The sequence below is a fragment of the Mercenaria mercenaria genome, chromosome 4 (assembly GCF_021730395.1).
Source record: "Mercenaria mercenaria strain notata chromosome 4, MADL_Memer_1, whole genome shotgun sequence".
NCBI classification, from domain to species: domain Eukaryota; kingdom Metazoa; phylum Mollusca; class Bivalvia; order Venerida; family Veneridae; genus Mercenaria; species Mercenaria mercenaria.
The window spans coordinates 34655651-34678207 of record NC_069364.1 but is presented as its reverse complement, the minus strand read 5'-3'; the positions used below and the strand labels follow the sequence as shown (position 1 = coordinate 34678207).

The following is a 22557-nucleotide window of genomic DNA, read 5'->3' as shown; positions in this document are numbered from 1 at the left end:
TTTTCGAAATATACGGGACCGTACACTCCCGTATATTGACCCTTTTTTCGCAGTGATAATTTGGCCAAAATGAAGGTCAGAGTTATGGGACTTGGTGCTATCAACTAGTTTTATAACCCCGAAGACACATGTGAAGTTTCAATTCAATATCTGCATTAGTTTTGGAGATAGTAACTTGCATGTAAAACTTAAACCAGAATTTTCTAAGTCCAAAAGGGGGCATAATTTGCTCAAAATACATATCAGAGTTATGGGACTTGACCCAGTGAGGTAGGTAATTGATCTAGAAAAAGAAAAAATAAGTTTCAAATCTATATGCCTTTTAGTAATAGCTGTATGTACTTGCATGCAAAACTTTAACCAGAATTTTCTAAGTCCAAAAGGGGGCATAATTTGGCCAAAATGAAGGTCAGAGTTATGGGACTTGGTGCTATCAACTAGTTTTATAATCCCGAGGACACATGTGAAGTTTCAATTCAATATCTGCATTAGTTTTGGAGATAGTAACTTGCATGTAAAACTTAAACCAGAATTTTCTAAGTCCAAAAGGGGGCATAATTTGCTCAAAATACATGTCAGAGTTATGGGACTTGACCCAGAGAGGTAGGTAATTGACCTAGAAAAAGAATAAATAAGTTTCAAAGCTATATGCCTTTAAATGATAGCTGTATGTACTTGCATGCAAAAACTTAACCAAGGTGTGACGCTGACGCCTACGCCGACGCCAGGGTGAGTAGAACAGCTAGACTATTCTTCGAATAGTCGAGCTAAAAATCTATAAATTTACTGCTTAACTTCTCTATTTACAACAGCATCTGTGTATGTATAAGCCGCATCATGAGAAACCTAACATAGTGTATTTCGGACCAGCATGGATCTAGATCAGACTGCGCGTAAGCGCAGTCTGGTCTAGATCCATGCTGGTCGCAGACGCGTTATGTTGGTTTTCTCATGGCGCGGCCCCTATATGGTATCATCATTACCTGTCAGTCAACAAGAATGACATTTGATGTAAATATGTTTCATTATAATGTCTATAAATTATTTAACGTTTCTACATTTTAAAAAATTCAAAATAATTACTTGCCGTCTTGAAAGTGTGCTAAATTAGAAATGTGTGTTTATTGAGCCAATGCAGTGTCGCGACTAGTTATGCGAAAGTGAAATTGTGCGCGTTATTCATTATTCGATATGTGGAAAATACAGGAATATATAAAGCGCAAAGGAAAAAATATATAGTGAACATCAAGGAGTTGGTAGCAAATTAAAAAATTAAGGACCCCCTTCCCTAAAAAAACAACAAAAAAAAAACAAAAACAAAAAAATAAACAAAAAAAATACACATATATATTGTACATTACTGTATATAAGAGAAATGATTTTATTTGACAGCATGCCCAGATCTTTATTGTAAATAATGTACATACATGTATATATATATACATATATATATATAGCTTTTTTACATTTTTTTCTATATAAAATTAGAAAAAACACTACCAGCTTCCTTGAAAGTGTGTTATTCAATGAAAATAAAAAGAAACTAAGTGCAAAGTCTGTGAAATCAGGAAAATTCAGTGTAATTGTGCAGTGTTTTGTGTTTATTCAAGCCTTGGAATTTAATTAAATACAAAATATATTGGATTAACTTACATCACAAGAAAGGTACAAGTATGCCCAATATGAATATGAAGTTTGGTGAGTCTGTATTTCATAATGACCCAGTTACAACCTTTTTTGCATGGCATGTGCATGTTGTTCAAAATCCTTGTACAGGATTTATCAGTTTATCACTTTTGCTGTAGACTCCAGCTATAGATAAACCCTTAGACTCTTATCAGAGATAAGTTATCAGGCCTGAATGAGTTAATAAAACCCAGTAAACAGTCCCCGGTGTCACATTGTTTATTCCTAATTATCAAATATCAGTTTCATGCCCTCGAGTGGGACACGTGTTGATTAAGCCAGCTTCGATCAACAGGCATATTGAATGCGCGACGCGATCTTTTGATGACCCTTATTAAGTTACAGTCAGCTATTTTGATGACCATGATTAAGAACTGACAGGATTATGCTATCAATTACTGTTTTATGATACTTTAAATAGAAACAATAGTCGAAAATCTCATTGTTTTTAGCCCGTAGGCGGTGAAGCTACATGTAGCCTTTATGGAAGAGATGGTTGAAAACGGTCAATTAAGCAATAATTATTTTAAAAGGCTGTAATCTTTTAAAATGTAGATTGTCATTTTAAAATTCTAAATTAAAATTTGCTGAATGCCTTTGCCGACCGATCCATGAAAATTGATCCGACTTGAAATATTTTATATGGATTTTATCTACAAGATTTATTTTATTCCTTAAATGATGATTCCATTTTATTTATGATTAGATAAACGTTTAAGCTTTAGAATGATACCAAATAAGCTAGATTCTAAATCACTATGACCAGGTTAATTCTTCGTATATAGTAAGTCTCCTAATTCTGTTCACCTCAGGAACGCAACCAATTCATGTGCCGAACTATAGATGTGTATTACCCGTATTTACCTCCCTTAGAAAGCTAGATGACATTTGCAGCAAATTATTCCTAAGCGAGTGAACAATGTTTATCTCAGGAAACTACATGTATGTAATTTTATAATATTTATGCATGAAACAGACGAATACCAATGTCACGGTGTATGTCCCGGACAAAGGGTAAAAATCCCGGAAATATTAACTCAGAATCCCGGAAATGCCATGAAAAACTATGGTATGTATGGGCATCTCCCCAAGAAAATTTTGAAAATGTAGACCTATGATACAACCTTTGGTGCATTTTCTAACTGAAAATAATATGTTTCAATTTCTAAATATTACCTAGTACAATATCCAAAGTATGAATGACTTTCACTTCATATTTTTACTTTCAGGACAAGTGCCCAGAATGAACACCACCATGTAATCAGGATTCATCCGCGAAATCTTGCGGAAGAATTAACGTACTGCACATATCTTATTCGGGTCATTTAAAATAAAGCTGGCATAATTTAATTTCATCGATGTGGTAAACTCTTTGATAAAGAGACATTCCAATGCTTTCAGAAGTACCCAACTCAATAAAATACCAGCAGTATGTTCTGGAATTATATTTGTGTTTCGCTTACTGGATATTACGCAAGCTTGGCATAAAATTTGTCACCATTATCATATGTGCAAACTAATATTACCCAATCCCGCAGAATCGTTATTCGTGCTTACGCTTAATGAGTTACCACGGAAGAAAAAACGTGGCTTTATTCGAGTATTGCACAAATACACTTCATAAATTTGACAGATTACATCGTATATTGGTCATATCAAATGGGAATGACATAACTGAACTTCATTCGATCAATGAACTCTTTGAAATTAGAGACAATCCAATGGAACTATGGGTGACAGCAAAGACTCGTCAAACGCTTTCAGCATTTGCCGACTCAAAAATAACCTAACAATTTTTTGGATGACGCCTGCGCACCCCCCGCCCACTACGGGTGTTCACATAATATGCCCCACTCTTTCAGAGACAGGCGTATAAAAACAAGTTGCATCCTTGATCACATGTTTAAATAATAGCAAAAGCTGATCTGCACCCGATTTACAATTATTAACTAGAATGTGTCTGCAGGACACAGGGTGTGCCCCCCAGTAGTACTTCTGTCACAAATAAGGGGAAATAATTCAAATGTTTGCAGTCTTAATGGGGTATAACCTCAAAAAAAAAATTAAGAAAAAGATTCATTATTCTAGACCATATACTTTTTGAGATATGAGCATCACAAACAAAAAAATCCACTATTTTGGCTACTTCAAGGGCCATAACTCTGTAATAAACGCTAAAATTCTAAAGAAGAATACAAAGTGCGCAAGGTCACATTATGATAAAGATGCAAACAAGGTTTCATGAATTTAAATTAAATACTTTCTGAGTGAGGCACATAATTAGGTGAAAATGTGCATCTTTTGACTATTTCAGGGGCCATAACTCTGGAAATAGGGGATGGACCTAGATAAAAAATAGTAGGTGTGCAAGTTCATATCATGATAAAGACTCATGCAAGGTTTCATCAATCTATATCAAATACTTTTTGAGCTAGGCGTGTCACAAGGTGAAAATGTGCATTTTTGACTATTTCAGGGGCCATAACTCTAGAAATAGGGCGCAGACCCAGATTAAAAATAGGAGATGCGCAAGTTCATATCATGATTAAGACTCATGCAAGGTTTCATGAACTTATATCAAATACTTTTTGAGCTAGGCGTGTCACAAGGTGAAAATGTGCATTTTTGACTATTTCAGGGGCCTTAACTCTAAAAATAGGGGGCGGAGCCAGATGAAAAATAGGAGGTGCGTAAGTTCATATCATGATAAAGACTCATGCAAGGTTTCATCAATTTATATCAAATACTTTTTGAGCTAGGCGTGTCACAAGGTGAAAATTTGCATTTTTGACTATTTCAGGGGCCATAACTCTTAAATTAGGGGGCGGAGCCAGACGAAAAATAGAAGGTGCGCATGTTCATATCATGATAAAGACTCAAGCAAGGTTTCATCAATTTATATCAAATACTTTTTGAGCTAGGCGCGTCATGAACTTCGGACAGACGCACGGACAAGAGCAAATCTATATGCCCCCACCACTCATCGGAGGGGGGGGAGGGGGGGCACAAAAAGGTAAAATGCGTCAAAAAATCACATTTTAGCCTTGCGACGTTGCCGTTTTTACAGCAATTAATTTAGTTTCAGGGCATCCATTTAATTCAAAAAGAAATATTTTTTCTTTTAATATAACAAGCCTGTTAAAACCTATACGGTGATGTAATTTTCAAATATGTTCTCCAACTATTCACCGATGGAAAGGTTACTTTATGCAAAAATCATGCCAAAATCTTTCTATGAAATTATTGTTTTGAGCAGAATGACTAAGCAGTGTGTAAAAACTGTCCCATAGATTTTTTAAAAAAAACTAAAATTGTCATATAAATTTATTTTACTGTAAAATGAGCTAAAAACTAGAGATGCTTTTGAGAAAAGCGCATGTCTCCCACAACTGCCCCATTTAAAAATGTCTAGTTTCTTTCGATGGCTTTGATAAGTGGACCCCATTGAAAAATGTCTAGTTTCTCTCAATGGCTTTGATGAGTGGACCCAATCAGTAATTCAAGGGCCATAATTCCGGTGTCTTGGTGGATTTGGCTAGTTATCGAACTTGGCCAAGGTCTTATGGTCAAACACATTTTGATGAGAAATGGTCGACAAGCTTTGTGACAGACACACACACAGACTGGAGTAAATCAATATGTCTCCCACACCACTGTGTGGTGGGGGACATAACTAGAATGTGTCTGTAGGACACAGGGTGTGCCCCCCCACTGGTACATTTGTCACAAATAAGGGGAAATAATTCAAATGTTTGCAGTCTTAATGGGTATAGCCTCAAAAAAAAAATTATGAAAAGGATTCATTATTCTATACCAATTAGTTTTTGAGCTAGAGCATCACAAACAAAAAATCCACTATTTTGGCTATTTCAAGGGCCATAACTCTGCAATAAATGCTAAGATTCTCAAGAAGAATGCCAAGTGTGCAAGGTCACATTATGATAAAAACTCAAGCAAGGTTTCATGAATTTATATTAAATACTTATTGAGTTAGGCACATAATTAGGCGAAAATGTGCATTTTTTTACTATTTCAGGGGCCGTAACTTTAAACATAGGGGGAGGAGCCAGCAAATAAATAAGAGGTATGCAAGTTAATATCATGATAAAGACTCATGTAAGTTTTCATCCATTTATATCATATACTTTTTGAGCTAGGTGCGTCACAAGGTGAAAATGTGCATTTTTGACTATTTCAGGGGCCATAACTCCCTAAAAAATAGGGAGCGGAGCCAGAAGAAAAATAGGAGGTGCGCAAGTTCATATCATGATAATTTATTTTATTTTGTTGGGTTTAACGTCGCACCGACACAATTTTAGGTCATATGGCGACTTTCCAGCTTTAATGGTGGAGGAAGACCCCAGGTGCCCCTCCGTGACAATTTCATCACGAGTGGGCACCTGGGTAGAACCACCGACCTTCTGTAAGCCAGCTGGATGGCTTCCTCACGTGAAGAATTCTACGCCCCTAATGAGGTTTCGAACCCACATCGATGAGGGACAAATGGTTTGAAGTCAACGACTCTAACCACTCGGCCACGGAGGCCCCTCATATCATGATAAAGACTCATGCAAGGTTTCATAAGTTTATATCAAATACTTTTCGCGCGAGGCGCGTCACGAACTTCAGACGGACGGACGCACAGACAAGACAAAATCTATATGCCCCCAACGCTCATGGGGAGTGGGGGGGCACAATAAGCATATTCTAAGTCGAAAAGGGGCCATAATTCAGTCAAAATGCTTGATAGAGTTGCCTCCTCCTTTTTACAGACTGGGGTCATGATGGTAAACAAGTATGCAAAATATGAAAGCAAAATCTCAATGGACTTTAAAAATATTTGGGGTGGTACGCAAACTTTAACATTTATTCTAAGTCGAAAAGGGGCCATAATTCAGCCAAAATGTTTGATAGAGTTGCCTCCTCCTTTTACAGACTGGGGTCATGATGGTAAACAAGTATGCAAAATATGAAAGCAATGTCTCAATGGGCTTTGAAAATATTTGGGGTGGTACGCAAACTTTAACATTTATTCTAAGTCGAAAAGGGGCCATAATTCAGTCAAAATGTTTGATAGAGTTGCCTCCTCCTTTTTGCATACTTGGGTCATGAGGGTAAACAAGTATGCAAAATATGAAAGCAATATCTCAATGGACTTTGAGAATATTTGGGGTGGTACGCAAACTTTAACATTTGTGTGACGCTCACGCCAATTTCCATACTAAGTTTGAGGGTCCTAGGCTCAAATGCTGCATTTTTGTACTAACATGACTATTCCTTACCCTGGAAGACTGAAATAAGATTTAAAACCAATCTCATTAGATGCTGCTGATATATATTCATTTAAATAAAATAATGGGAGGTAATTTGTCATAAATTCAGTCAAAAGTTATCTACCCTGATTGTCCGAGTCCATCTAATTGCACAAATGACATTTCAAATCAGTATCTTTATTAGTTACTGAGATACACCAATTTTAATTTGAAACAAAGGGAGGTAATCTGACATAAAATCAGTCCATAGCTATCTACCCAAATTGCCTCAGTCCAACTAAAGACAATAATGAAATTTCAAATGAGTACTATAAATATTTACTAAGATAAATCCATTTTTATTAAAATCAGGGGAGGTAATCATGCATTGGTATATGCATGTAGAAGATACAGAGTACAAGCCTATACAACAATATATTAGTAAAGTATTCATATTGATAAATGTTCAATCATTAGTTATCTAATATGACTATTTCTTACCATGGAAGACATAAATAACATTTCAAACCAATCTCATTAGAAGCTGTATAAGGTGTATTCATTTAGATAAAAAATAAAGGGAGGTGATTTGTCATAAATTCAGTCAATATGTTTCTTCACTGATTGACCAAGTCCATCTGTTGACATAAATGAAAATTCAGATCAATATCTTCATTAGTTATGGAGATATACCCATTTTAATTTGAAATAAAGGGAGGTAATTTGACTTAAATCAGTCCATAGTTATCTACCCTGATTGTCTCAGTCCAACTAATGACAATAATGAAATTTCAAGTAAGTCCTGTAAGTACTTACTGATATAAATCCATTTTTATAACAACCAGGGGAGGTAATCAAATATAAAATAACTCTGGAACCTACGATTGGATCTGACAGATTCATCATGTAATCCAAGATATATAGTTGTTGAAGATATTTTGGAAGTTTGTATCAAATCAAACCGAATCGAGATCTTATGGTGATACAAGTTGTGTGCAAGTTTGGTTAAAATAAAATCATAAATGAAACCTCTATCGTGCAGACAAGAAATTGTTGACGGACAGACGCACGGACGGACGGACAATGGACGAAGGGTGATCACAAAAGCTCACCTTGTCACTATGTGACAGGTGAGCTAATAAAATGCTCCTTGACTACTGAGTTCATTTTCACGCTACGATGCTATGAAAATTGGGAAGTTTAAGTACAGTTAAAACCTTACGTCTTTTTCCCGTGTTTTTCAACCAAGTTCACATTGTAGGATTTATTTGAAGCTTTTATTGAATGGTTTGTTGAATTATTAATTATTGATTTCAATCTGTTTCAACTGTTTCATAAACAGTTAAATACATTTTTCCTGGAATCCGGAGATGTTAGTTCGAGCCCGACTAACTACAGCATTCCATGAAGTAGGAAAGTTGTCAATTTCTTATGGAGAGTTCCTACTCATGTTAGAAGCTATAAAGACAGGTTGTGTAAGCAGACTGCTGTCACATAATCGCTTAGGTTGTTGAGAAACAGTGTAAACCCAACACAATTAATGGTTATCAAATGCATAAATGCAATAACTTACTTATTTCATGTGCATACACTTTTAATGTCTTACGTTAACTTAATGTTGTTTTGACTGTGTATATTTCCACCAACTTAAAAGTCAGAATTAGCCGGTAATAATTATTGTTGGTTTTTGGGTTTTTACGCATGTTTTTGTCAACATTATATTATTTTACAAGCACTAAACTCTTTTTCCAGAGTAACTTACCACTGTCCCATTGAAAAATATTAGTAACGGATAGAGTGACTGTATAGAGCGACTGTACCGGACACCAAACCTTTGACCGCTTGTTTGACAGGTGAATGCTCCAACCAGTGTGTCATTCGGTCCGACCTGAGGGGTGGGGGTAACTTTTGACTGATCGAATTAGACAAGAAACTATTTTCTAAGGGTCAGTTGTATTTGAAGTTTTTAAAATGGGAATCATTCTAAAATCTGAATTGTACATATTTGTTAACCATGGTTTAAAATGTTCATTTAAAAAGATGTTTGTTTGTTTGTTTGTTTTGGGTTTAAAGCCGTTTTTCAACAGTATTTCAGTCATGTAACGGCAGGCAGTTAGCCTAACCAGTGTTCCTGGATTCTGTACCAGCACAAACCTGTTCTCCGCAAGTAACTGCCAACTTCCCCACATGAATTATCAGAGGTGGAGGACGAATGATTTCAGACACAATGTCTTTTATCAAATCGTCACGAACTCGCAACGCCGCAATCCGTAGACCAATGCTCTCCCTACTGAGCTAAGCAGGCAGGTGGCTTTAAAAAGATGAAAGTTGACATTGTGGGAACGGCTGCATATGCTGATGTTGAGATAACTCGAGCCCGACCTAATTGTTTTTGTTTTTTTGTGTTAACAAGAGCTGTCACTAATGGTGACAAACGCCCCCACAGCGCCTTGACCTTTGACCTGGTGACCCCAAAGTCAATAGGGGTCGTGTACTCAATAAGTACTATCAGCATGTGAAGTTTGAAGGTCCTGTGTGCAGTGGTTCGCCAGTAAAGTGCCTCCATGAAAAAAGTTAACATTGGCCCCTGTGACCTTGACCTTTGACCTGGTGATCCCAAAGTCAGTAGGGGTCGTGTACTCAATAAGTACTATCAGCAAGTGAAGTTTGAAGGTCCTGGGTGCAGTGGTTCGCGAGTAAAGTGCCTTCATGCAAAAAGTTAACATGGGCCCCTGTGACCTTGACCTTTGACCTGGTGACCCCAAAGTCAGTAGGGGTCGTGTACTCAAAGGTTCGCGAGTAAAGTGCCTTCATGCAAAAAGTTAATGTTGTGACGAACGAACAAACTAACTAACAAACGAACGGATGGACAGTTGAAAACTAATATGCCTCCCTTCGGGGCATAAAAATATATGCTTGTATTACTTTATGTATGAAATAAAGAGCCATTAAATATGATTAAAATAAAACAATGAAATAAGCAATTTTAAAACTAGTGATGCTTTTGAGAAAAGCGCATGTCTCCCACAACTGCAACATTGAATCAAAGGCCTGAAGGGCCTGAGAGTCGGCTAATGATTGATGTACTGGTAGTATAGTCTACCAGTTTCAGTTTGGTTTTAGTTTTTTTCCCCAACTGAACAGAGATTTTGTTACAATAGATGAAATGGACATTCAATCGTTGCCTAGTAAAACTTTGATTGACATTATACAAGTATTTAAACCCAATACATTTCTCTAAAATTGAAGAGTGGTTCGCAAAAATAAAAATGTTGAAAGTACAAACTACAATTTGACAGGTGACACTAAGATACTGCCCATGACTATAAATATTTTTCCAGTAAACATTTGCCTCCGGCATTACCAAAACAGGCAATTATTGGCTGGTATATATTCGCACATGATAAAATTTGAATATGAAAATTTATATATTGAAATTTTATAGCGCGGATTGCCACATACAATTTGTAACGGATGGACGAAAGAACTGTTCAGATATTTTACAGATAAGGGGCCTGGCAATAACCGTGTCACACGCTAGGTATTGTTCAATCATATTATAAGGGATGTGAATTTAAAGTATACTTACTTTTGTGTTTAAAGATATGTAAATGTTGCTGAGTGTCAATATATAGAATCATGAATGTTTACACTGACAGGAAAATTGCGCATTCGAAACTAAGAGAAGTTACTTGGACTAGCTACCAATTTCGGAAAAGATAACCAATATTAATAAATGCAGTTCTTTTTTAGTTAAAACCATCATTTATTCTATTTTAGACCTGTTAACCCCTTCAAAACCATGTCAGTAGTCCCCAAGTCTATGTACTTTCAATTATCCGTTTTGATTCATGTAGACAGACAGGCCCAGACTGGGCTGAAAAAATGTTTGAGCCATTTTTACGTGGTTGGTAGCAGGGTGGGTCTGGGGAGGGGTGTTCCTTCCCGCTTTGAACTGCAGTCAGATTTTGAAATGGGCATTGTGGCAGGTGGTAAAAGGGCAAATGTATCAAACTGTAAAGTGGCAATATGGGGGGAGGGTGTGGGAGGATACCCCTTCTTGCAATTAGGGTTTGGGGTATCACCACAAGGAAATTTTGAAAATGTAGACCCTTGATACAGCCTGGTGCGATTTCTAACTGAAAATTTTATGTTTCAATTTCTAAATATTACCTCTAGATTCTTTTTAGTATTACAATATTCAAAGTATGAATGACTGTCACTTCATATTTTTACTTTCAGGTCATGCCTCAGCACTAGAATATAAGTCTGATATTGATTCTATGTATGTATTATAAAAATAAATTGTAGAATCATTTCTGTTACAATAATATCTATCATGTTTGTTACTTTAATGTTTAAATTTCATAACACAGCTCGATATTTACCCAAAATATTATATCCGGATATGATTACACTTTCTTTTATACCGTCAAAATCTCCAGTTTCAACAATATGTTTTACAAATTGTGATTATATGAAGACAGTTTAGCAGCAACTGGCAGTATCTGACATTGAAGTTTACGGTGAAATTATTTAAATCATTTCATAAAAAAATTGTTTCGTTTCGTCAAAGCACTCTAACATAGACGATCTACTTTCGATTTAAACAAGAGCTGTCTCCATAGGATGACACATGCCCCCTTTGAATGAATAGTTATGGCCGATGTTAGAGTTTAGGACCTTTGACCTACGGAGCTGGGTCTTGCGCGCGACACGTCGTCTTACTGTGTCACACATTCATGCGTAGTTATTTTAAAATCCATGCATGAATGACAAAGATATGGACCGGACACGCCCATCAATGCACTATCATGAAAAATGACCTTTTAACGTCTAAGTGTGACCTTGACCTTTGAGCTCCGGACCTGGGTCTTGCGCGCGACACGTCGTCTTACTGTGGTACACATTCATGCCAAGTTATTAGAAAATCCATCCATCGATGACAAAGATATGGACCGGACACGCCCATCAATGCACTATCCTTTAATGTCTAAGTGTGACCTTGACCTTTGAGCTACGGACCTGGGTCTTGCGCGTGACACGTTGTCTTACTGTGGTACACATTCATGCCAAGCTATTTGAAAATCTATCCATCGATGACAAAGATATAGACCGAACACGCCCATCAATGCACTATCCTTTAATGTCTAAGTGTGACCTTGACCTTTGAGCTACGGACCTGGGTCTTGCGCGCGACACGTCGTCTTACTGTGGTACACATTCATGCCATGTTATTTGAAAATCCATCCATCGATGACAAAGATATGGACCGGACACGAAAATTGCGGACAGACTGACAGACCGACAGACGACAGACCGACGGACCGACAGACGGTTCAAAAACTATATGCCTCCCTTCGGGGGCATAAAAACTACAAGAAAATACAATTTAATGTTTCGCCGATTTGTTTATTTCTCGAAAAATAAGAAATAAAATCATTTTTAAAATCAGTAGTAATTAAACAAATCAGTAAGAGCTCTTTCTCGGGATAATTTATTCGCTTACTGACTGCAAAAATCAAGCCATGTGTCATCATGAAAAGCAGAATGGGTGACCTTTTAATTTTTTTGCGAACCAGAATCGTAAGCAAATTATCCCAACCAGTCAAAATTCCAGAAAGGTTACGATCTAGATTCTTTCTAGTATTACAATATCCAAAGTATGACTTCACTTCATCTTTTTACTTTCAGATCATGCCTCAGGACTAGAATACCAGTCTGACATAGATTATATGTAGGTGTCTAGAATCATTTCTGTTACAATAATATCTATCATGTATGTTACACGAATGTTAAAATTTCATAACACAGCTCGATATTTACCCAAAATATTATATCCGGATACGATTACTCTTTTCTCCATTTTCAACAATATATTTTACAAATTGTGATGATACGAAGACATTTAGCAGCAATTGGCAGTATCTGACATTGAAGTTTACGATTACCTCTTATTTAAATCTTTTCATAAAAAAGTTGTTTCGTTTCGTGAAAGCAGCCAAACATAGACGATCTACTTTCAATTTCAAAAACTACAAGAAAATACAATTTAATGTTTTGCCGATTTGTTTATTTCTCAAAAATAAGAATTAAAATCATTTTTAATATCTGTAGTAACTAAACAAACCAGTAAGAGCTTCTTCTTCAGATAATTTATCCGTTTACTGACTGCAAAATTCATGTGTGTGTGTAGAAACCCACGCAAAGTTTATAGAAATCATACGATGCATGTATACGTTCAATGTGGGAGAATTAAGGCTGATCGGGATCGGCTATGTTACCTAACGCATCCAGACGATTCAGATTTTGTTTTTAAAAAAGCATTGTGTGCATTTCTGTAATTTTATATACGTTTTTATACGCTTAGAAATTATTAGATATGCATATTTGCATTATTTCTATACGTAATTTACGCTAATACGCATCTTGTCTGGAGCCCTGTGGAACTATTTTTTGTCTTTCGCTGGATGTTACGCAAGCTTTGTAAGCCTGCGCAATTCATAAAATGCACATTTATGCTTAATGAGTTACATTCGAGTATTGCACAATTACAAGTCATAAATATGACAGATTATATCGTATATTGGTCATAGCAAAGGGAATTCACACAACTTAACTTCATTCATGCAGTGAACTGTTTGAAGTTTGAGAAATCTAATGAAACTACATCCCTTCACTGTGTTATTTGGTCCATTTAGACTTAGAGAATCGCTGGATAGCAAGGACTCGTCAAAACGATTTTATCGTTTAGCTGACTCAAAAATGTCTAGTTTCTCTCAATGGCTTTGATGAATGGACCCCATTGAAAAATGTCTAGTTTCTCTCGATGGCTGTGATGAATGGATCCAATCAGTAATTCAAGGGCCATAATTCAGAAGTGCCTGGGCGGATTTGGCTAGTTATCGAACTTGGCCGAGGTCTCATGGTCAAACACATTTTGTTCAAGTCTGGTGAAGATCAGATGAGAAATGTTCAACTTAGAGTGCAGACAAGCTTGAAAAATGCCTAGTTTCTCTCGATGGCTGTGATGAGTGGATCCAATCAGTAATTCAAGGGCCATAATTCAAAAGTGCCTGGGCGGATTTGGCTAGTTATCGAACCTGGCCGAGGTCTCATGGTCAAACACATTTTGTTCAAGTTTGGTGAAGATCAGATGAGAAATGTTCGACTTAGACTGCGGACAAGCTTGAAAAATGTCTGGTTTCTCTCGATGGCTGTGATGAGTGGATCCAATCAGTAATTCAAGGGCCATAATTCAAAAGTGCCTTGGTGGATTTGGCTAGTTATCGAACCTGGCCGAGGTCTCATGGTCAAACACATTTGTTCAAGTTTGGTGAAGATCAGATGAGAAATGTTCGACTTAGAGAGCGGACAAGCTTTATGACAGACACACGGACACACACACAGACTGGAGTAAATCAATATGTCTCCCACACCACTATGTGGTGGGAGACATAATTATTAAAACGCGAAAGCTCGTTGTTATCACTACCCCTCCCGTTTATTCATATTAAATTTTCACTATAGTTTTTATTATTTTTATTTTATTTTTTTTTTAATAGTGCCGTTTTAAAACAGACTCTGAGCGATCATGTTTCGAGGGACCCAGGTTCTAAATTTTTGCGTAAAGTTTAGAAATGGCACCAATCTGTGTCATATTTTATACTTCAGTTCATTCATATCACATTCTTTTGTTTCAAGCTAAAGTTGAAAATGACAGCAATTTGGCGGCTATATATATCCAGCTATAATACTCACATTATTCAAATATGAGAAAACAAGAGCTCTGCCAAGCAGGGCAATATACGACCGAAGGGTTACATCAGAGAATGGGAGCAAAATTTAAATAATTTAACTGTTGAATCCCAAAGGACAGGAACAACAAAGGGAAGAAATTCAAAAAAAAATTCTAAGTCCACAAAAAAAATCCTTACCAGGTACGTCAAAATACACCTAAAAATTGGAGGTACCATTCATGTTGTACCACAGAAAAGCAGTCTTGGTTTTTTCCCTATGGCCAATAATAAAGGTTTCAAAATAAGCTATTTATAGTTACATAAAAGGGAAGTAATTCAAAATGTTTTTATTGTAAGTGAACAAAAAAAAGGATCTGCCAAATAAAAACAAGAGCACTGCAATGCAGAGCAATATACAACAAGGCAATCTGAAAGACAGCTAAATCCCCCGCCACTGCTATGGATAGTGAAAGGGTAAAACCTTTGATTTTAGCTGTGACCTTGACCTTGAACTGACATGGCTGACTCATGAATTCTGCACAACGTCTTGATGAGGTGATCATTTGACCAAAGTTTCATGAAAATCCTTCAAGGGGTTTAGGAGATACAGAGCTGAAACCTTTGACCTTCAGTTGTGACCTTGACCTTGAGTTGACATGGCTGACTCATGAGTTCTTGATGAGGTGATCATTTGACCCAAGTTTGATGAAAATCCTTCAAGGGGTTAAGGAGATACAGAGTGGACACCAAATGGAAGGCTCAAACCTTCGACCCTTAGTTGTGACCTTGACCTTGAGCCGGCATGGCTGACTCATGGGTTCTGCATATCCTCTTGATGAGCTGATCATTTGACCCAAGTTTTATAAAATTCCTTCAAGGGGTTTAGGAGATATAGAGCGGACACAAAATGGCAGGCTCAAACCTTTGACCTGGAGTTGTGACCTTGACCTTGAACCGACAAGGCTGACTCATGGGTTCTGCACATCGTCTTGATGAGGTTAGCATTTGACCCAAGTTTCATGAAAATCCTTCAAGGGGTTTAGGAGATATGGACCGGACACGATTTTGTTACGGACGGAAGGACGGACGCAGACCATTCCTATAATCCCTCCGCCATGGCGGGGGATTAAAAAGCAAAGTCATATATGACCTATGACCCCTAAGTGTGACCTTGACCTTGAAGTGAGTCATCCGAAACATGCACTCTGCACATCCTCTCGGTGTGGTAAACATTTGTGCCACGTTTCTTTGAAATCCTACAAGCAGTTCAAGAGTAACAGAGCGGACATGAAACAAACTGATATAACCTTTGACCCTGAAGTGTGGATGGAACTTTATTGGATATTTCTTTTGTTAAAAAGTACCCAACAAGCAACAAAAAGAACCAAATAAACACTACGGTATGAATAGAATTTACCGTTACCTATTGTTCACAGACGGACACCGAGGGTATAACATAATACGTCCCTTTGGGCGTATAAAAATACAAAATTAATACTGATAAAAAGGTTGGAAGTTTTTATCTGAGTGTTAGATATGAATACTTTCAAATGCTGACAAAATCTTAGCCATATTTTTACTCTAAACATAAATATTTTTTTTTGGCTTCATGCCCGTGCAGAAATATTTTCCTGTTCTCAGGAAATCCCAGGATTATCCTGGGATATCCTGAGATTCTTTTAGCAAGGCTGCATAAAAGTCTTGAAGACAGGACTTTAAGACTAAAAGACAGGACTTTTGATAGAAATTGTACTGTTCTCAGGAAAAAGACAGGACTTTTGATAGAAACTGTCCTGTTCACAGGAAAAAGACAGGACTTTTGATGGAAATTGTCCTGTTCACAGGAAAAAGACAGGACTTTTTCTAAAAGATACAGATTGAAAGATGGTAATTAATTTGAAACATGATCTTGTAATGGTCTAGTAAGTTAATTACATCCTGGTGTTGAAGACCCATGTTTTGGGAGAAACTGCATCATTAAGCACTTGTGCTGTGGTGTTGTAGGAGTAACAGGAATATATTCTATATTTGTGGTATGTTAGCAAATTATTTCTGTATTAAACTTTTAGAAATAATACTAAATATATACCTTCATTTAATGATTTTACAAAACAATACCAGTAAGTTATTTAGAAAAGTATTTTTCTTCAAAATTAATCAGAGCGTTAAAGAGTGGTAAGAGTGAAATATGTTAGTACTGTTTAGATTATCTGTACATGTTTGATCAAAGGAAGTTTCACTCTTAAAAGTAAACAGATCATAGAATGATAAGAGCTTTTTGCTCAATATGAAGCTCATAATTTGATGTTTGTAGACTAAATACTATGCCCCAACGATAACTTGATATTTACAAACATGACTATAAATAGATTAAAATGGAACATAGGGAATTCAACATTTTTCTAACATGTTACAATCTAATTATGTCTAGATTTTGTACCAGTTGCAAATTAGCTCAGTGGTAAAGCATACAGTCCGTGTTAAATAGATCTTTTGCCGTGTGGGTTCGAAACTCAGCATCGACATTAATCTTTTTTCTCTTAAAGATTTAGATTCCGTCATGAACTTTGTGACAACACAGCTGAGAAGTATCTTAAGCCGATATGGCAGATCAGAAAAGTTTACCATTATATCAAAGATGATATTGACTAAATGCATGCATTTAAGCCATGCAAATAATAATAATACTATTGTTTTATATTAAGGCATACATACAAATACAAACTATCAAAGAAAGAAACAAAAATACGGGAATAAAAATGAAAACGAAAAGAAAAAAAAAACAGAAAAAGACAAAAATGAAAAAACCCTCACGAAGGTTCGAACCCACAAAATGATTTACTTATAATATTCAATTGTTATCTGCAGTTTACCCGACTGAGCTATGTTTCCATATAATAATAGTATATTTAAGATGAAAGAAATACTAATATTTACTTAGAAGGTAATATGTAAGCATTATGATTATGGATTGGTATTTCATCGGTTATCATGAAATAGAATCGTCCTCGCGTTTCGGCGGGAATCTTGTTATCATTGGGGATTAGTATTACACCTAGTGTTTTTGGCATGTATGCACATAATTTTATTTGAACTGATAAATTGATATTTCTGCTATGACAGGTTGTATGTTTCAATGTACATGATGTATACTTTTTAACTAGAAAATATTTTTAATATTTGGAAATGATAATCCTTAATTATTATTCTTGCTGTAAATACAATTGAAATTTAACATTCATTCAATTTGTTAACTGTATTTCCTGCCAAAGAGAATTTCAAATGATGTTTACAAGGTATTCAATTACATGTTCTGGAAACTTTCCTGAAGACAGGACAATTGTCCTGAGATTTCCTGACAACAGGAATTCCTGGGATTTCCTGAAGACAGTACAATTCTGAAATTTCCTGACATCAGGAATTCCTGGGATTTCCTGAAGACAGGACAATTGTCCTGAGATTTCCTGACAACAGGAATTCCTGGGATTTCCTGAAGACAGGACAATTCTCCTGAAATTTCCTGACATCAGGAATTCCTGGGATTTCCTAGGGACAGGACAATTGTCCTGGGATATCCTGACTTCAAGAATTCTCAAGACATTCCTGGGATTTCCTGAGAACAGGACAAAATATACCAGGAAATCCCAGGACATTCCTGGGATTTTCAGGATAGCAGGACAGCATAGATTTCTTGGTGTTCTGGTGTCCTGTTTTTTTCCTGTTCACAGGAAATCCTGGGATTGTCCCATTCCCATTTAACGGCATAAAAAGTCCCAGGACTATCCCAGGAATTCCTGAGATATTTTCAGGACATTATCCCAGGATAGTCCTGGGACTTCCTGGGATAATCCCTGGATTTCCGGTGCGTTGATTCTAGCTTTGATGGAAAAGAATATATAATATATCAGAAAATATGTTTAAAGTAGGAAGTACTTATATCCACCCTTTTCCTGAACTACAAGTAGATATTTTATTGTTTAAATACAACGAAAAGCTGGGTGTGAATTGAACCTTCAGCATTCAAGCTGTTTACCATCAACGCTTAGAACATAAAGACGTGGCATCATCAAGAATAATGTTTGACGTTACACTAGATCATGGCGCTGAATTACACCTTTTTGACCTTAAATTTGAAAGAAAACAGCTAACTGGTATGTCTGAAAGGCATAATAATGAATACACACCTTGATATTCAACATAATAGCAGAGATCTCTATTGCAATTGCAATATTTAATATGTTGGGGTCAAACAGAAAACAAATCTCACCATATCTACTATATCCATACAAACATGTTGTGGCGATAACGGATCGTTCAGCATTGTATCAAACATTTTGTTCATCTCCATGTAAAACTGGTTACAATTTTCACAAACTGTGTTATTGTGGGTTCTCTGAAAATATTTGGATATTATTATATTGGTCACCTGTCATGCTTACAAAATGTCAATGTCAATTGCAGTTTGTTAAAAGGTTTCTATAACTGTGCATCCTAACTTGTGGCATGTAACTGTACATCTTAACTTGTGGTCTATATTGTACATCCTAACTTGAGGTCTATAACTGTACCTCCTAACTTGTGGTCTATAACTGTACCTCCAAACTTGTGGTCTAAAACTGTACATCCTAACTTGAGGTCTATAACTGTACCTCCTAACTTGTGGTCTATAACTGTACCTCCTAACTTGTGGTCTATAACTGTACATCCTAACTTGAGGTCTATAACTGTACATCCTAACCTGTGGTCTACAACTGTACCTAGTAATTTGTGGTCTATAACTGTACCTAGTAACTTCTGGTCTATAACTGTACATCCTAACCTATGGTCTATAACTGTACCTCCTTACATGTGGTCTATAACTGTACATTCTAATTTGTGGTCCATAACTGTATATCCTAACTTATGTCTATAACTGTACATCCTAACTCGTGGTCCATAACTGTACATCCAAACTTCTGGTCTATAACTGTACATTCTAACTTGTAGTCTATAACTGTACATTCTAATTTGTGGTCATTAACTGTACATCCTAACTTGTGGTCTATAACTGTACATTCTAACTTGTAGTCTATAACTGTACATCCTAACTTGTGGACTGTAACTGTACATTATAACTTGTGGTCTATAACTGTACATCCTAACTTGTAGTCTATAACTGTACATCCTAATTTGTGGTCCATAACTGTACATTCTCACTTGTGGTCTATAACATTCTAACTTGTGGTCTATAACTGTACATTCTAACTTGTGGTCTATAATTGTACACCCTAACTTGTGGTCTATAACTGTATGCCCTAACTTGAGGTATATGACTGCACCTCCAAACTTGTGGTCTATAACTGTACCTAGTAACTTGTGGTGTATAACTGTAAATCTTAACTTGTGGCCTATAACTGTACATAATAACTTGTGGTCTATAACTGTACATCCTAACTTGTGGTCTATAACTGTACATCCTAATTTGTAGTCTATAACTGTACATTCTAACTTGTGGTCTATAACTGTACTTAGTAATTTGTGGTCTATTACTGTACATCCTAATTTGTGGTCTATAACTGTACATTCTAACTTGTGGTCTAAAACTGTACATTCTAACTTGTGGTCTATAACTGTACTTTCTAACTTGTGGTCTGTAACTGTACATCCTAATTTGTGGTCTATAACTGTAGATTCTAAATTGTGGTCTATAACTGTACATTCAAATGTGTGGCATGCAACTGTACATTCTAACTTGTAGTCTACAACTAAACATCCTAATTTGTGGTCTATTTAACTGTACATCCTAACTTGTGGTCTATAACTGTACATCCTAACTTAATTCTAGTTAATAACTGTACATTCTAAATTGTGGTCTATAATTGTACATCCTAACTTGTGGCCAATAACTGCACATCCTAACTTGTGTTCTATAACTGCACATCCTAACTTGTGATCTATAACTGTACATCCTAACTTGTGATCTATAACTGTACATCCTAACGTGTGGTCTATAAATGTACATCCTAACTTGTGATCTATAACTGTACATCCTAATGTGTGGTCTATAACTGTACATCCTAACTTGTGGTCTATAACGTTACATCCTAACTTTAGTCTATAACTGTATATCCTAACTTCAGTTAATAAATGTACATCCTAACTTCTAGTCTATACTGAACATCCTAACTTCCAGTCTACAACTGTGCACCCTAACTTGTGGTCTATAACTGTACACCCTAACTTGTGATCTATAACTGTACATCCTAGTTTTTGGTCTATAAGTGTGGTCTTTAACTGTACATCCTAATTTGTGGTCTACAACTGTACATCCTAACTTGTAGTCTATAACTGTATATCCTAACTTGTAGTCTTAACTGTAAATAAAAACTTGTGGTCTATAACTGTATTTCATAACATGTCATCTATAACTGTATATCCTAACTTGTGGTCTGTAACTGTATATCCTAACTTGTGGACTATAACTCTACATCCTAACTTGTAGTCTATAATTGTATATCCTAACTTGTGGTCTATAACTGAACATCCTAACTTGTAGTCTATAACTGTATATCCTAAGTTGTGGTCTATAACTCTTCACCTTAGTGCAAAAAGTGAATAAGTCCTTCTTTAAGTCAATGCAGTTATCCACTTCTTGCACTGAGGTGATGAACTGTATATCCTAAATTGTGGTCTATAACTGTATATCCTAACTTGTGGTCTATAACTCTACATCCTAACATGTAGTCTATAACTGTATATCAAAACTTGTGGTCTATAACTGTATATCCTAACTTGTAGTCTATAACTGAATATCCTAACTTGTAGTCTGTAACTCTACATCCTAACTTGTGGTCTATAACTGTATATCCTAACTTGTGGTCTATAACTGTATATCCTAACTTGTTGTCTATAACTGTATATCCTAACTTGTAGTCTGTAACTCTACATCCTAACTTGTGGTCTATAACTGTATATCCTAACTTGTGGTCTATAACTGTATATCCTAAATTGTTGTCTATAACTGTATATCCTTATTTGTAGTATATAACTGTACATCCTAACCTGTGGTCTATAACTGTACATCCTAACTTGTGGTCTATAACTGTATATCCTAACTTGTGGTCACTGTTTATCGTCTATAACTGTATATCCTAACTTGTGGTCTATAAATCTACATCCTAACTTGTGGTCTATAAGTGTATACCCCAACTTGTAGTGTGTAACTCTACAGCCTAACTTGTGGTCTATAACTCTACATCCTCACTTGTAGTCTATAAATCTACATCCTAACTTGTGGTCTGTAACTGTATATCCTAACTTGTGGTCTATAACTATACATTCTAACTTGTGGTCTATAACTGTACATTCAAACTTGTGGTCTATAACTGTACATCCTAACATGTAGTCTATAACTCTATATCCTAACTTGTTGTCTATAACTGTATATCCTAACTTGTAGTCTATAACTGTATATCCTAACTTGTAGTCTGTAACTCTACATCCTAACTTGTTGTCTATAACTGTATATCCTAACTTGTAGTATATAACTGTACATCCTAACTTGTGGTCTATAACTGTACATCCTAACTTGTGGTCTATAACTGTATATCCTAACTTGTGGTCTATAACTGTACATCCTAACTTGTAGTCTATAACTATATATCCTAACTTATGGTCTATAACTCTACATCCTAACTTGCAGTCTATAACTGTATATACTAACTTGTGGTCTATAACTCTACATCCTAACTTGTGGTCTGTAACTGTATATCATCACTTGTGGTCTATAACTGTATATCCCAACTTGTGGTCTGTAACTGTATATCATCACTTGTGGTCTATAACTGTATATCCCAACTTGTGGTCTATAACTGTATATCCTAACTTGTGGTCTATGACTC

General features: G+C 36.1%; 1 protein-coding gene across 4 annotated transcripts in view; it reads right to left on the bottom strand.

Annotated features, from left to right (window-relative positions):
- Window positions 1-22557, bottom strand: part of LOC123551435 (osteopetrosis-associated transmembrane protein 1-like) — a 302750-nt gene that overhangs the window by 203349 nt on the left and 76844 nt on the right. For 3 of the 4 annotated variants that reach the window (XM_053540919.1, XM_045340374.2, XM_045340372.2), the window contains exon 4: window positions 18945-19070. The exons of the other annotated variant lie outside the window; for it this stretch is intronic. In XM_053540919.1, coding sequence (XP_053396894.1) covers window positions 18945-19070 — 126 coding nt within the window. The remainder of the gene's footprint in view (window positions 1-18944; window positions 19071-22557) is intronic. 4 annotated transcript variants of the gene reach the window in all.